The sequence below is a fragment of the Anser brachyrhynchus genome, assembly GCF_964034855.1.
Source record: "Anser brachyrhynchus genome assembly, chromosome: 1".
Lineage (NCBI taxonomy): Eukaryota > Metazoa > Chordata > Aves > Anseriformes > Anatidae > Anser > Anser brachyrhynchus.
The window spans coordinates 124,836,015-124,852,073 of NC_137694.1; the positions used below are offsets into that span (position 1 = coordinate 124,836,015).

The 16,059-nt window shown below is 40.1% G+C and overlaps 1 protein-coding gene and 1 long non-coding RNA gene across 2 annotated transcripts in view; one reads left to right on the forward strand and one right to left on the reverse strand.

Moving 5' to 3' along the window:
• Positions 1-10,253, reverse strand: part of LOC308187747 — a 31,777-nt gene extending 21,524 nt beyond the window's left edge. The window contains exons 1-2 of the long non-coding RNA XR_013944889.1: positions 10,115-10,253; positions 8,438-9,800 (exon numbers count right to left, since the gene is read on the reverse strand). This is a non-coding gene — a long non-coding RNA (uncharacterized lncRNA). The remainder of the gene's footprint in view (positions 1-8,437; positions 9,801-10,114) is intronic.
• A 351-nt stretch (positions 10,254-10,604) lies between these two features.
• Positions 10,605-12,673, forward strand: NR0B1 (nuclear receptor subfamily 0 group B member 1). The gene is made up of 2 exons (XM_080575986.1): positions 10,605-11,211; positions 12,284-12,673. Exons 1-2 carry the CDS (start codon positions 10,608-10,610, stop codon positions 12,526-12,528), a joined length of 849 nt encoding a protein of 282 aa, XP_080432112.1. The 5' UTR covers positions 10,605-10,607; the 3' UTR covers positions 12,529-12,673.
• Positions 12,674-16,059: the final 3,386 nt, after the last annotated feature.

The window sequence follows — 16,059 nt, forward strand, 5'->3', positions numbered from 1 at the left end:
TTTACACAATTTGTGTGCAAATGAAGACCTGGACCTCATATGGACGATAAACTTTTCTAAGCAGTAAAAGAACAATGTGCATGCAACCAGGCTTTGCCAGCAGTGCTACAAGTGCTGCAACTTGTCAGCTATAGAAATACGTCCATTACCAGATAAAAAGCAATACTACCAAGGTGGAAAGCATCCAATTAAAATGAGTGAGAATGTACAAGAAAATACTTTATTTTATTTTAGTAAATTACCCTTTACTTAAAATGAACTTAACACTCTGGTTAGAGTAAAGATGAATATGGATTTAGTATATACTAGATAAAGCCTAGCGCTAGGGAAGCATAGGGAAACAAAACAAACAAACAAACATACAAAACAACAGATAAACAATTTAATTGCTACACAAGCAATTTCAGAGAAAAATCAGGATTTAGAGCACAACCATGTGCATGAAAACACCAATGCAAAGAAACAAACAAGATTAAGGAAAGTGGAAGGAGAAATATTGCAGAATTTAATCTGGCCTGGAATATTTACTGGGTGGAAAGGGGCCTGACACATCATCAGTGGAGGACAAAGAGGACCAGTAATGTTCCTGATGTTGGTACTAGAAATGTTGACTGCTCTATTGATGTTAACTTCCACTATTTCTCTGAAAGTGGTTCTTTGATCTACAGCCAGCATGATTCAGGCCTTTGTGAGTAGTGCTTGCATTTTTCAATGCTTCATTGATGAAGGAATTGGATGACCTTTATTTCAGCTCATAAGAGAAACAAGTTTCCAATTTGTTTTTGTATATCCAGAAAAAAAATCATAATCTCTGTATTGCATATGGCATATGATATTTTAAAATCAAGGTGTATGCTAGGCCTGGTGTAGTACAGGGAATGATAAAGCACGGAAGTTTTAATACGTGGGATGAAACCTAGCCTTATTGAATCTAGCGGGAAATTTGTTTTTGGCTTAAACAAAGCCTTAATTCCACTGGTGGTTTTCTTTCCTAATTCTGTTTTTTGATCTGATAAATAATACCGGAGAAATCATTTCACCTCTTGCCCTCTCTGGCTTTGATTCTTTTCAGTTAGTTGTGATAATCCATCTTCTGAACTGCTGGCAGTCTCTTACTACTAGTTATAGAGCTCCTAAGCACAATGGCACTCTTATCTCAGTCTTTACTTATCATCTTTCTACATAAACGACAATATAAAAGCAGACTATCAGGAAATCCATAAGCAGTCTGTATTTTCACTGGGGCCAGCTGCAGAATTGCTGGAGATAATGAGTACTTACACATGAACTCTTACTGAAGAGAATCTTTTGATAGCTACAGAAAACAGCACATGCCTGGTACAGAAAACTGCAGTAGTCTGAGACGGGTGGCATTGAAAACAGTGTATTAATACAGAGTACCTGTAAACCAGACAAGGTGAGAGAATTAAGAATAAGCTCTCTCACTACATTCTTCCACTTGCACTTGTAGCATAGATTACAGATGATATGTCTGTTTCTGTGTCACAAAGCCTACTGCATGTCAACACTTACTGAGAACAGGGCAATTTAGAGTGTCAAGTGCTGCTTGAAATATGTCCTTTAACTTTCCTTAATTGTCAAACTTTAAGAGTTACCTTAAATTTAATTTTGTTGCATTTAAGGTCCAGTTTTATGATGATATAATTTATTTTGGACATTACCGGTGACATTGTTCTGCCTGTCAATGGAAACATGAAAGAATATCATCATAATGAACATCCATGGACTCACATAAATCATTCAAAATACTTTAGATATGCACAGAGATTTTACATTGACCCTGTAATGTCTTTAATAAAACTGTTTCAACATCAGCTGTGTCAGCAACAGAGACATGAAATGATGGTGTTTGAGCCACATCACCTCAGCTTTTAAATATTTTGGAAAAATACTTTTAGTTTTCTTTTAGTAGTGTATCATCCTTCCCAAATTACAGTCTCACAGTACAACATAGACACCATAAGCCAGGAATACATGGGATTTCCCTTTTATGTTGCTTCATAATATCAGGGAGCTGTAGTTATTACTTGAATCGAATCATTTAACAACAGATATTAGGAGTATGTCTACTCAGCAAAATGAAGATGTGAAACTACTGTAGCTTTAATTTAGCCATGGGAATGAAGGTGATATCACTGACAGCCTGGAGGACTTGGACTGTGACTGTCATTTCCAACATGTCATTGATACTCCTGATAGACTTATTAAAACTACTCTTGTTTAATTTTGTGGGGTGGATAAAACCTTAGAGGACTTTCTTTGAGCAGTGCAAGGCACCACAATTTTACATCAGTTCTGACACTAATGTAATTCTACTGATCAGAGAAGAATTCCATGAATCAGGGCGGAGTTCAGCATCTACCATGGCAGGGAAGCAGACTATTCATATCTCTTGGTAAGCAAGACCTTGGAAAGAAGCCACTTACACAGTTTCAGTTACAGAAGGGTAGTTTATTCTCCCTCTACATTTTAAAATTATAACCTGACCTGCTTCAGAGTAAACTGCTCTTTGCTTACCAGGAAACACTGGCAAAGATTTGGGAAACTTAGAAACTATTATAATAACTGAACTGCTATGGGGTTTGGAGGTGGAAGGGAAGAGCACTGCTGAGAGAAAAAGGAGGTCCTCAAAGAATTTCTGGGATTTTTGTGTGTAAGGGATTTGTGTTGTCAAGTGTGGTAACAAAAAGCACTCAAGTCTTCTTTAGGAGAAATAAGCAGCTATGAAATATCAGATTAAACTTTCTATGCTTTATGTATGAATTACTGCGAGGACAGAACACAGTTAATAAAAGATTAAAACTCATACTTCAAGTCAAAAGTAAACATAGTTGTTTTACTCTAAACTATTCCTCATGTAATTGCTTAAAGTTTCAGACATTAACATCTGCAATCAGCAACATCCTCATTTCTCATTCTCAGACCATGCTCCTGAAGTTCTGAGATTAAAAGTCCAAGGTAATGATATGATTTACTATCTTACAGGTGTACAGAGAAAACATGTCCTTGAGAAGAGTGAAAGATTTAAACTGAATACATTTCTGGATGCAAGAAAGAGACAATGAAGTGTCAACAATGACATTTTAGTGATTTTTTTTTTTTTTTGTCCTTCTGATGTGGATACTCTGCATGGTGTATAAATGGCTGGAAAACAAAATAAATGATGAAGGTACAAAAGAAGGAATCTCTTCTAAGACAAAAATATCTTCAAAACCAAAACCTGGAAAGACATACCTTGAGATAACAGGGAAATTAGTGAAAATAATGTAATAGTGGAATTCTAGTGAAATTTCACAAAAATCAGAAATCTATGTGAAGTATGGCTTCCATGGGCTGGAAGAAATAAAAAAAAGGATGCCTTTCTTCTCTAATTCCAATTTCCAATACTTTTTCCAAAACCAAATAAACCAACCCCCCAACAACAGTTTAACAAAAAGATGCATAAAGAAAAATATATGTGTCAATCTTATATCTATGGAACAACTGTCTTCATTCTGTCTGTCCCTAAATGGACTCTCTCCTGCTGCAAGCTCTACCCTATTTTTTTTTCTTTCTTTATTTTTTCATCACTTGAAAAATTTCCAATTCTGATTTTCTTAGCTAAAGATTTCCTCAACATGCCCATTCACTGTACTTCATTTTCTATCTTGCATGTACATCTTATGACTACTCTATCACCATTCAGTGGCACTTTCCTTCCTTCTTTGCAGTGCCCTATTCCTTCACGCATTCATGTATTCCTCCTCCATCATGGGTTCTTCTCACTTAGCAACGTGTGTGTATTTCGTTGTAGTTTGTTCCTCTGAACTAAAGCCACCAGTATGGACACTGGAGTCTAGGGGTTTTCTGCTCAGTAACTGTTCTGTTCAATGCTATCCATTTTCATGGATATCCAGGGAGAAAAAAAAATTTTTTAAAAAAGTATATATATATATATATATAAATAAATAAAACAAACAAACAAAACCCCCCAAACCTCAGCAGATGATTTGGTAAAAACAAAAGAAAAAACAAAAACACCTCCTCTTTTAACTCAACGTTTAATGTCTCTACCTTCCCCTGTCATGATCACTGAAAAACCCACAAAGTCTTCATATTCACTAAATCCGAAACACGATTGAATGGTTTCCTGCAGAGGCATAGAGATGAGCAGAAATTGCACTTCAGTCAACAAAAGCTCAGCATATAGCAGCGGAAATAGTGCTTTTAGGAAGTCCAAGGTTAGCTTACGGGATTCTCTGAATCTCAGACCAACCAAGGATGTTGTCTGGCTGCAGCTGAGGTAGGTTAAGATGTTAGCGTTTCTCATGGTACATTGGTCTATCAATGACTGTGAGTACACTAGATGCACCAACATAACGGCCAGATCACTCCCTAATCAAGTTCTGCTGAAATGTTCTAGTTTAGAAAAATCCTTTCTTTAAAGAGGGTAAGCTAGCTCAGTTACTTTGATAAAACTGAGGATGTAGTCTATCTTGTCTGCCAGCAGAACAGAATGCCAAATGATTTTCCTATTTTATATAAAACGTACAAATTTAGAAACATGGTGAACTGTGATTTAAGCAAAGAACATGGCCAAAGGACTGCAGAAGTTACTTTAAGATTATAAGTATTTGAGATTCAGATTTTAGTTTGCATGATAAACCTACAAATCATTTATGTATGTGCATGTACAGAGAATGATAAAAAGGAAATAAGTATGTTTTATAATACCAAAACATGAACCTGATTTAATGAGAAATTACATCACCGATTCACCAAAAGGACACTATTTTCAAATACCCATCTTGGGTGAAATATGTCTCAATTAAAACCTATGGAAAGATGTATGCATTTTAAAAGCCCTCGCATTGATTTCCACATAAAATGAATGCTAACTGATAAAACTATTTGCACGTAATTTTTTTTTTAAATTATTTTTATTAGGAGCATATCCTTGGATATTACTCACAAATGTAAATGTATTTGTGAACTTGTCAGTGTCAGACAATCAGACATATTTATACAGTAATTTCAACTTCAGAATTTGTGTAATGGATGCATAGTGTCCTATTGCCACCACAGTGCTAGAATGCATTTTATTCTTTATGCCACAACCTTGAACAATGTATTAAAACACTTAATTTTCCAGATTCTTTTTTTTTTTTGTTATCCATCTGTTTTTCCCTATTAGCAATGTATTCCTCGAGGCAAATGACTGTAATAAGGTTAGTAATTGAAAGTTATTTCGACACTAATATTTTATAATACAATCCCCTTAGCCAAGTGTCATTAGCAAAAGTACAGATCAATTCAATTTCAGGTGGTGTTTAAAAGATTCATTTTAAAACAAAGATTACTAAAAGCCCTCTCTCCCCTATTCTCAAGCTTTAGGGTTTTGTCCCCCCTGAGGGAGGGGTTCCACATGGTGACCAAGTGGAATAAGAGCTTTCAGCAGTGGTCCTGCTCTTTTCCCTCTCTCCTTCCACTCCTGGAAATGAGGAAAGGCCACTCCTTTCCACCTGCTCTGGCACTCTTCTGATCCTTATCTGAACGAGTTCAGATCAGTAAACTGGCAGAAAGCTATTCATTTTTTTTTGATAGGTTAGTTTCTTGCTGATTCAGCCAAAAAAAAAGCTGCCATAACACGAGTTGTACAGCTTTTTAGGTTGGGCAGAACCTCAGAAAGCATCAATGGGGAAAATAAAGCATGGAGAGCACATTTCAAGGTATCTAATTTCTTTGCAACCTTTCCTGTAATGGCTGTTCTAAAAATGCAGCCAGCTTAATGAAAGGATTTGGCTCGCCAAGAAGTCAGATGAGTGCCAGAGCTGGCACAAGGAAAGCAGCAGCAGCAAAGATATATCTGGAAGTCATCTCTTTCAGCTCCAATGAGCTATTAGACTGGCTAAATCTGTCTTATGGGATTGCACCCTTAAACATGCTACACTGGCAGATGTTTGGGAGCATATGAACCAACTTTTGCCAAAAAAAGAAATTACTTAGATTTAAACATTGACACAGCCAACCCCCAACAGCATACTTAAATGTTCAGTTCTAAATTGCTGGAATACATAGCTCTTCTACATAGTAGAGGCCCAAAGAACCCCCATTAACACGAACTTATTTGAGCCCAAAGATCTGTTACTTTTTTTTTTTTTTTTTATGTGAAGTTACTGAACTTCTTTCCCCGGAAAAAAATTGCTTCTCTTCCCCTAATTTTGCCTTCCCCTGTAAGCTAATTGTATTACCTAAGGTAAATTAGCATATGAAGGTGAGAAGATGTGTGGGATGTGTGAAGGTCTCCTTAAGTTGGTTATCTGCCAATGGAAAGACGACAGTAAAGTGCATGGTCCAGTAACAGTAAATGCAAATTCAGGATTCCTACTTCTGGATCCAAAATTTCAGAGCAATATGCTGCAAAGCATTCATCTGACCAGAAAAAAAAATAAATATAAAAATACCTTTTGAAGATTTAAATTTGTTTAAGATATATTGAATGGCTGCTTTTGCATCATTCTACTGGATTAGGTATCAACTACTTTCAAGCACTTGGTGTAAAGGTCTAAAACTGTATGTTATTATGCAGTCCAGCTATTTCCATAAGAATATAACCGCATGCTCATCCTAATCCATAACAAACAAATCCTGCTAGGTGAGCTGGTGGTCGAATACAGTAACAACAGTCAAATCACAGCCTTAGGGCAGCCGTAAAAGCTCTATAAATTCATTCAGCATCCCTTGATTGGTACTGATCAGCTGTCTTTGGCTCAGGCAGAATCAGTCAGGATCTCAGTTTGTTCCACCCAAGGAATCCATTGCAAGTTGAGGAAGGAGGCAGTAGTGCCATTAGGAATGCCTAAAAAAATGTGTAGGTAAAACATTCTTAATGATGACACTTTTCCCTTAATTCTCACTCATTTTCAAGTAAACACCCCAGTAAAATACAGAGACTCTGAATGGTGGTCAATCTGACAAATGGACAGTCTCAATATATGGGAGAAATATATGTGTGAAACATAACAAAATATGTAAATTCCAAAACCTTGTTTTTATGGAATACTTCTCTTGTACCAAAGATGTCTTACTAAACATATACTCTTAACAGTATTCCACATTCAATGCCTTTTTTTTTTCCAGAGAAAAAGTTAGCTTTGCTTGTACTAATCACTGAATTGAGCCCTGAGTTTTACATCTCATCTTAAGATCAAATTTCATTTTTCAGCCCTTACACAGGGAGGAATAAGAGGTATTTACAGAACATCAGGATCCAATTCCCCAGTGGAAAAAAGCACTCTCTCAAGCTAATGGTGCACTAAAGCACTGACGGCACAAACCAAATGCTTGTTTGGTCTTGTTCTGAAAGCGAAGTCTTGCCCTCTGGCTGAGAACCAAGTGTGCTACCAAATGGGCAATACAGAGACACTGAAGAGCAACATGAAAGAGTATAACTGCCAAGACTGCGCTGTATCACCTTCATATCCAAGGCTTTTCTCTGAGGCAAAAACAAAACAGAATATAAACAAACAAGCAATCTTTTGTTTGGATGTAAATCTATTCATGACTGGACAACATGGACTGGGTAAATTAGAAGAAATGAGACACATCCACTTTTTTTTTGCTATATGTGTTTTCACGTAGTTTCCATCAAAACATATTTACTTGTCTGTGAGAGATTCTGTTTTCAGTTTGTTTTTAAACAGAATGCTTTGCAGCCTTTTGTTTAGCTTGAATGCTTTAGATAGGCAAAACTCCGACACAAAAACAAAGACTATTCAAATCACTAAATGTCAACATAAGAAACATTACTAAATATGTCTAGGGCATTAAGAAACATTACTAAATATGTCTAGGGCATTTTGATGTTTTAATTGGGAAAGACATGCTCTGCCCTGAATAAAATGCCATGTATATTGATACATTAAGAGTTAGAAAGAAAGAAATTAATGCATAAATGTACTTATGAGAGAAAGAGGTACACTTTTGACTATACTAATGCAATTTCTAGCACTTAATAATAAATCAAGTTTCAGTTACAGCATGGGATACCCATATTGATGTAGTTATCAAAGAAAAAACCTTTTTGCATATGTTGGTTTAAAAAATGAAGTGCCAGCAAAGTCATTGTATGACAGTAGAGTTGTATCTACATTTGAGACTTGTTTGAAAGAGAAATGTCTTGAAAAATTAAATACCTGCAATCCACATTGCTACATCAGGAAAAAATTCTATTATAGACTCACTATAAAAGTTACATATGGCCCGGTGCAAGCAGCATCCTCCCATAAACAGAATGTTCCCACTACTGGTCTAAGTTTGAAACTGTAAAGGCAATGCTTTGAATCTCAGCTGTACCATACTTTCCCACAGATACCTTCTAAATTGCAATCTAGTAAAAAACATAATTGGATTCCACAGTCAGTCCAATAATACGTACCTCATGGGAGAAGTGCTACTGAAGTCAACTAAAAGCTTAGGGATGCTCATTTTCTGAAATGTGGCAAGTTTTCTCTTGGAAGTTAGTGAAAGAAAAAAAAAAAAGGAAGGAAAAAGGCTAGAAAGGAAAAAAATCTAACATAGCAATGTAGAGAAAACACTGATTTATGTACCATGAAACACTTGTGAATGGCAGGAAAATATACTACATGATTAGACAAGTATTTTCCAGTTACCAATGATACTATTCGAATGACAAACTTCATAACATTTAAGTTTTATTTGTTTGTTTATTTATTTTTGAACTCTAAGCATTTTTTTTTCTTCAAGAATGTTCAGTGAAAGATTGCTTTTTGCTGCAGGGACAAAACTCAGTTGTCTGCAAACTGTAGATATCAGTGCATTGGTGCAATGTAACAATTCTCCACCACTGCAAAGACAATAAAAGACTTTATCATATTTGAGTCTGTGGAAAAAAATGATAGAGTCCTTAGACAAAGATCTGAAAGCCCTGCATTAGTAAACTGTAAGACTTCTTAAGAGACACCAGGAAAGTTAATAAAAATATTTTAATAAAACAAACAAATTATATGATGCATTTTACAGGTAAAACCAAAGATAATTTTAATTAGGATTTTGGACAATCTGCATTTGGAAAACAAGGTGTACTTAAGGCAAATAACCCTCCAGTGCTTTATATTACACATATACCTTTTGTGCTTTTTTGTAAAGAATATCCCTTTTGAGTCCAATTGTGAAGGAATACTTAAGAGAGAAATGGCTATATAACAATGTAAGCTGATATAGAAGGACTAGCTTCATAGGGAAAAGAAATTGCTGAGATCTGGCCTAAACTTTGTATGTTCCTAAGAAGCCCAAAGCTGTTAGCGGTATTTGCTTAAAAAACTACAAATTTTTATTGAAAGAAAAGAAGTTTGTCCAGAATTGATTTAAACATCCCTTGGTAGCAGATATTGATGGAGCAGGTACAGAAGGCTGCTGAAAACTGGCTGCTTTCTCTAAAACTGTGCCAAGGTTCTTCTAGTTGACAGAAAGCATAAAATGTTTCTGGTTTGGCCCATATAGGCACAAAGAAGTAACTCTTTACTTACTGTATTGAGTAAGTACTGTTCTCTGCTGCACCCAGTTTTAGTTAGTCCAACTAAGAAAGTAAATGAGTTTTTCATTCAAGAGTAAAACCACATTTTGACATTCACTGTTCCTCTATCCCTCCTGTGTAAACATCAAGGCCTGGTATAGTTATTTTCTTGTTTCGGAGTCCATATGTCACACTGACGAGATGGGTCTCAGAGAAGTGGAGATCTAAGATGAGGAGGAAATACTCACTTCAGGACATGACAAGCCTGTAGGGAAAATTGAAACGTTTTAAACGGATAGGTAGAATGTAAACATCAGGACCTCATAAAGATGGGCCATGCACAGCAGCACTGCGAAGCAGAGGAAGGGAATTATTCGCGGGGGATGGTTTCACGGGAGATCCACATAGTTTCAATGCAGGATCTCATGCAGCAGAGGCAGCAACCCCGGGGACCCCTGACAGAGCCTCACCAGGACCCCAACCCCACACTGTGGGGACCATGTCCGCCTCCCTTCCCCACGGCAGCATTAAGGCGTTAATCAAGCCGAGGGGGCAGCAGAGGCAATAAGCCCTTTGTACCGCTGGCGATGTCGCCTGGTTCCGGCCCAGGTGTTAGTCTGTGTCCCCCCCCAACCCCAGCCCGCGGGGCCGGCCGCCATTTCGCGACGTGCGGGGTCGCCTCTCGCCACCTCGGAGCCTGACGGCAGGGGCGGGCGGCTCGCCGACTCCCTCTAGGCATCGCTGCCTCGGGAAAGGGGGGAGGAGGAGGAGGGCTTTCTTTTTTTCCTTTTTTTTTTTTTTTCTTTTCTAATTTTTCCCTCCTCTCTCTCTTTTCCAGCCAGTAAAGAGTGTCTGCCCCTTTGAACCGCGGGCACAGCGGCTGCACACACACCACACACACACGCGCACTCACACACGCACACCCAGCCGCCGGCTATAAATAAGTTAAGAGCCGGGCAGAGGGCGAGCAGTGCGCCTCTCCCGTCGGTCGCAGGCGGCGGGGACCGCGACCGCCCCGAGCAGCCTCCTCCCGGGCGGCTCAGCCCCGGCCCCGGCCCCGGCCCCGGGTGCCATGGCGTGCGTGGAGCGCTGCCGCTGCTGCGCGGGCAGCCGGCGGCACAGCAGCATCCTCTACAACATCCTCAAGAGCCAGGAGCAGGCGGAGGCGGAGAGGCGGCAGCCGCCGCCGGGCCAGGGTCCGAGGCAGGGTCCGGTGCCGGTGGCGAGGCGGGTGCCGGCGTGCGGCGGCTGTTCGTGCGGCTCGCAGCGGCGGGTGGCCCTGAAGAGCCCGCAGGTGGCGTGCAAGGCGGCCTCGGCCGTGCTGGTGAAGACGCTGCGCTTCGTGCAGAACGTGCCCTGCTTCCAGGAGCTGCCCCTGGAAGAGCAGCTCGTCTTGGTCCGCAGCTGCTGGGCGCCCCTGCTGGTGCTGGGGCTGGCGCAGGACCGGGTGCACTTCGAGACGGTGGAGAGCGCCGAGCCCAGCATGCTGCAGAGGATCCTCACCAACCGGCGGCAGGGCGAGCACACCCCGCCTCGGGGACCGGCGCCGGGGCGGCCGCACCCGCCGTCGGCCGGCGACATCCAGGCCATCGAGGGCTTCCTGGCCAAGTGCTGGAGCCTGGACATCAGCACCAAGGAGTACGCGTACCTCAAGGGCACCGTGCTCTTCAACCCGGGTGAGTGCCCGCGGGGGTCCCCCGAGGGAGGTGGCGGAGAAGGGGCGCGCGGGGCGCAGTTCCCCCAGGGGTGGGGCCGCGGCCGCTGTCCCAGGAATGACACATAGCCAGCCCGCGGCAGTGGCTCGGGAAAAGCCGGGAGGCAGCCGCCGCTCCCCGCCTGCTTGGAGCCGCCCTGGGGCTCCGTCTGTCCGTCTGTCCGTCTGTCCGTCTGTCCGTCTGTCCGGCCGGCGGGGCTCAGCGGCCCCTCCGGACAGCTCGGCACCCGCACAGCGGGGACAAAGCGGGGCAAACCTCAGGCTCTCAGGTGTGCCACGGCAGGGGAGTGCTTGTTTGGCTTTGCGTTGCATTACTGTTCTTTCTTTTTATTTTCATCCATCGTTTCTCCTCCTAAAGACTTCCAACAGCTCTACCAAGTGGTTACCATGTCAGTTACTTACCTGGAAGGTAGCTGGATGTGGCACTTCCTAACTATGGCTGTACCAAGTTGTATTTAGCACTTCTGCCGTCACACTGTTGCACCGAAAAGCAAAATCCCTCTACTCCCACTCCCTCAATACCCTCAGTGTAGTTCACTCGGAAACTTTCTATCATATATTGGAGTTAATACTTGTTGCCACTTGTTATCTGGAGCTACTTAGAAACTGTTGTCAAAAGATGCCTTACGAGAGTAATGCCTTTTGTAGAAGTGAACAAGTTATTAAACAATTTTTTTTAATATATATATTTTTTATTATCTCAGCTATTTACAGATTGTACTTGTCACTGCAAAGGCATTTTGTACAGCATTCTTCAGTGAAAGTTTCTGTTATCAGCTAATTCTTTTTAACATTTAAATGAATTTGGCAAATATTGCAGTTCACTTTTGAATAGCAAAGAGTATTGATTGTCCTGAACCACCAGCATGATAAGATTTTGAGCTACACTATAAAATTTGGCTCATTGAATCGGCATGCAAGAAGTCCTCTAGCAATTTCATTTGTTTCATTCTTTGTGTGATAAATATAATCTGTAAGCTGAATGTTTTGTAGATGAAACTTATGTAAACAAAATAATTTATTTTTCTTTTCAGATTTACCTGGACTGCAGTGTACACAGTATATTGAAGGACTGCAGAGGGAAGCACAACAAGCTCTAAATGAACATGTCAGACTCATTCACAGAGGTGATGAAGCCAGATTTGCCAAGCTGAATGTTGTTCTATCCTTGTTAAGATCTATTAATGCTAATGTGATAGCTGAACTATTCTTCAGGCCCATTATTGGAGCAGTGAACATGGATGACATGCTTTTGGAAATGCTTTGTGCAAAATTATAAAGGTGTGTAAAATAATGAAAATAAATTCAATGCAAAGGAAGCCCTAGAGCAGAATAGTGTAAAGTACTGTAAATAAACTAACTTATTGTTTTTACATAGATAGTATTTTTGTATTCAATAATAAAATATTCTTTATATTCTGGAATTATTTTTTATTAAACACAGTGTTTTTGGAATAAGAATACAGTCATCACAGTAAGCTTTAAGGTTGCAAAGAATGTTCATAACCTAAGTCGACTGGCTATTCTTTTACCATGTCTCTGAACAAAGATCACACATACTAGATTGTACTTTCAAGGTTAGTAATCTCTGCTCTGCCCCCCCCCCAAAAAAACAAAAAAACAACAACAACAAACTAGTCTAGGTTTACATTTTAAACATAGTTGGCATGCAGAAGTGGGAAATGAACAAGCCATTTGCTTTGCATGTTCTGGTGATATTAGGATAGGATACTGTAATCACAATTCTGCTCATAGTTCAAATACCAGCTCCATCAGAGGCTTACTGCTGTGAGTGAACTACTTCTATTGACTTGAAGTCAACAAACTGGAAGTCTGTAAGAAGTATTAAAGAAAATATGTTTTATTTGATGTGAGGGAAAGCATATTATGAATATTTTGAGATTTAATGAAACTTGAATGAAGCTTGGGTAACTTGTGGTAAAACATTCCATTCAACACATGTTGGGCTTCAGGGAAAAAAAAATAAACACATACACTCTTGAGTCCCCAAAACAACAAGCAAACAATAACAACTGTAAAAATATCCCAAAAGCAAATGCTGAGTAGGGTGGTGAACTACTGGTGTGGACTCGACACTTTTCTTTGCTTTTCATCTAGGCATTTGCTAGTAAGGATTTTGTTAGCTTGATTCTTCAACCTAATTCCTATAGAAATACACAGTTGTTGCGCTGACATGTTGTGTACATGTGGTATGTCCATCAGAATTTGTCAGCTAGCATGAAGGTGTCGTAATTAAATGTCAAGCTTACACTTTTTTTTTTTTTAATCTTGGATTTGGACTTGATCTTTTCTCCCAAAGTAGTTGTGGTTTTTTTTGAAAAAAATAATCCCTTTTTATTTTAAAATTAAAAAGGGAAAATCAAGAATTTAACAAATTCCTATTTGTTTTGTGTCTTACCTTTCTCCATGTGCATCTTGTTACCCTTTTCTCCTGGGGAGTATTGGTAAAAAGAAACAGGGAAAGAATTGTTAGTGACAGTGTTCTCAAAGTAAAAGCAGTAAGTATATACATGTACGTTAACCACTATCAATAAGAGGTGTTTTTTAAAATGCAGTTACTATAGCTGAGGCAGTCATTCTTAACAGCAGGTGTGCAGGGGAGAGAGGGAAGTGTTTAAGAGCTTTCTTTTGCTGCCACCTTGCGCAAAGGATAATCTCAACTCCTGCACTCAGGTCGGTCCCAAGGAGGACCGTTGTCTTGTACCTACCCAGATAAAACGTGGAAAGTAGAAACAGCTGTAGAGGTAGCCAAACATTCATGGGGGATGAGTTCATCCATAAATATTATCACTGAGGTTTGTATTGTCATAGCAATAAGGACATCGTCATGGACTGATGACCATTGCTGAGCAAACAAATCAAAGCAGCAAAAACAACACCCTTCCTGAAAACTAATGGTGTGGCTTAAATGCGTGCTCTTCTGGTGCTCACATAACTCTGGATAGGGTTGTGTGTCCTAAGAAGCTTCCCCAGAATTCCAAAGAACAAAAAGAATGTAAGTAAGGTGCTCGTCACTACCAGTTCAGACTTCAGACCACTCCAAAAAAGAGCAGGCTTAGTCTCTGTTAAATAAATGCTTTTACATGTACACACACATGCATGCACACACATATAACAAATGTAAATGTATTCATATGGAGAGTATTTACTCTGTATGCATAAATGTTCCATGAATTTACAATAGCTTCTGAGCATATCTAGTATCTCTGCAACGTAAATGTATGTGTTACAATATGAGTTTACAATAGTTAGCTTTCAAGGATGCCTGATAAAGAAACCTCTTTTCCCAAAAGCACTAAGGATGTTGATAAAATGTTTAAAGAGTGGTTAGTGGCAGCAAATGAATCTTGGGTAAAAACTAAAAAGATTAAACAGGTTTGGATTAAAACAACTTTGTATACCACTGAATTTCATAATACACTGTTCACACTTAAAAATGGAAATAAATAGTTTTATTTTCTTTCCTGCTGAGTGGCAGAAGAGGCTTCTTGGCAGTACTCATAACAGTGAATTGTAATAGCTGAACCTTGGTCACAGGCAAGGATTTTCAGCTGAACAGTCACCTTGAGATGTTTTGGATCTATTGTGCCACTGAACACAAAAGTTTTCATGACTCAGGTGGACCGGCTTACATCTCCAGGTTGATAAGCAGGAATATCCCTCTCTGAGCAAATTCTGCATTCCACTCAATTTTCTGAAGTTGTCATGAAAAATGTTGCTTCTGTGCACAATGAATCCACCTTGAACTTAGTGTACTCTATCATATTTCTCTCGGACCAGCAGCACTGTTAGTCATTTAGCTATTGTCTATTCAAATGAAAGCACCTGGGAACAGTAAATAGGAAATCTGAATGGGAAAAGTAATTTATTTAGACTTTCTTTGCCTTTCCATAGCAGAGAACTGGCAAAAATGTGTCTCCTCGTAGGTCAAAGGAACAGGAATGACTATGCAAAGAATTTAAAAAGACCTTTAGGAGAAACCAAGATAAAAACTTGGGATCCACACAGGAATGGGAGAGAAGAAATCGGCATGATTCAGGAACAGAGTGAGGAAGGGTATGATTTTAGTGTGGAAACAATGTGCCAAGAACTGACTGGAAGCAAATGGATAGAGATTATAATTCGCAAAACAGGCCAGAGCTGGAGCAAAAGGGTGCCTGTGGGAATACTCTGTATCAAGTCCAGAAAATATTGCAGAGTAGGGAAGAACCTGCTCGAGAAGCAGATGCAGAGGAGGACACAGGCATCTTCACCAACCTGCTGGGACTAGATGGCTTGCTCTTTCCTCCACTGGCACCTGAGCTGCACTGGCACCTGCACAGTAGCAGCTGTGCAGGAGTGAAGAGCAACCTGCTCAGTCTTCTGTGAGGATACAGTGCTTGCTGAAGTAAGAAAAGCTACTCCACTGCCCAGAGCCTTTGCCTGTCAGTGCTCTAAAGCGCAAGTTTTCATTGGGAAGAATTACTGGGACAAATACTTTTCTGCCTTGACTCTGTCCTCCGCAGGGTGAGTGAACTCTGAGTTGAATGTCCTACATGGCTATGGCTATTGCCACCTCAGAGACACGAGAGAGGATTTCTGTGGATGTCCCTGGCAGCAGGTGTAGACAAAGCTTGCAGCCAGTCCCATCTTATGATGAGCAGTGCTACACTGTGCTGTGAACGAAGCTCTGCTGGCAGCAGCATAACATCGGCTGGCATGGTCCCCTTTTCTACCCTTCCAGCTTCTGGTGACTGGTGCCTGTCCTACTGGCTGCCTGCTGAAACTGAGGGCAGAGGTGTTTCTGCAC

Coding starts and splice junctions, on each gene's coding strand:
- NR0B1 (XM_080575986.1), top strand. CDS start 10,608: ATGGCGTGCGTGGAGCGCTGCCGCTGCTGCGCGGGCAGCCGGCGGCAC. Junction 11,212..12,283: donor CACCGTGCTCTTCAACCCGG/GTGAGTGCCCGC, acceptor TTTTCTTTTCAG/ATTTACCTGGACTGCAGTGT.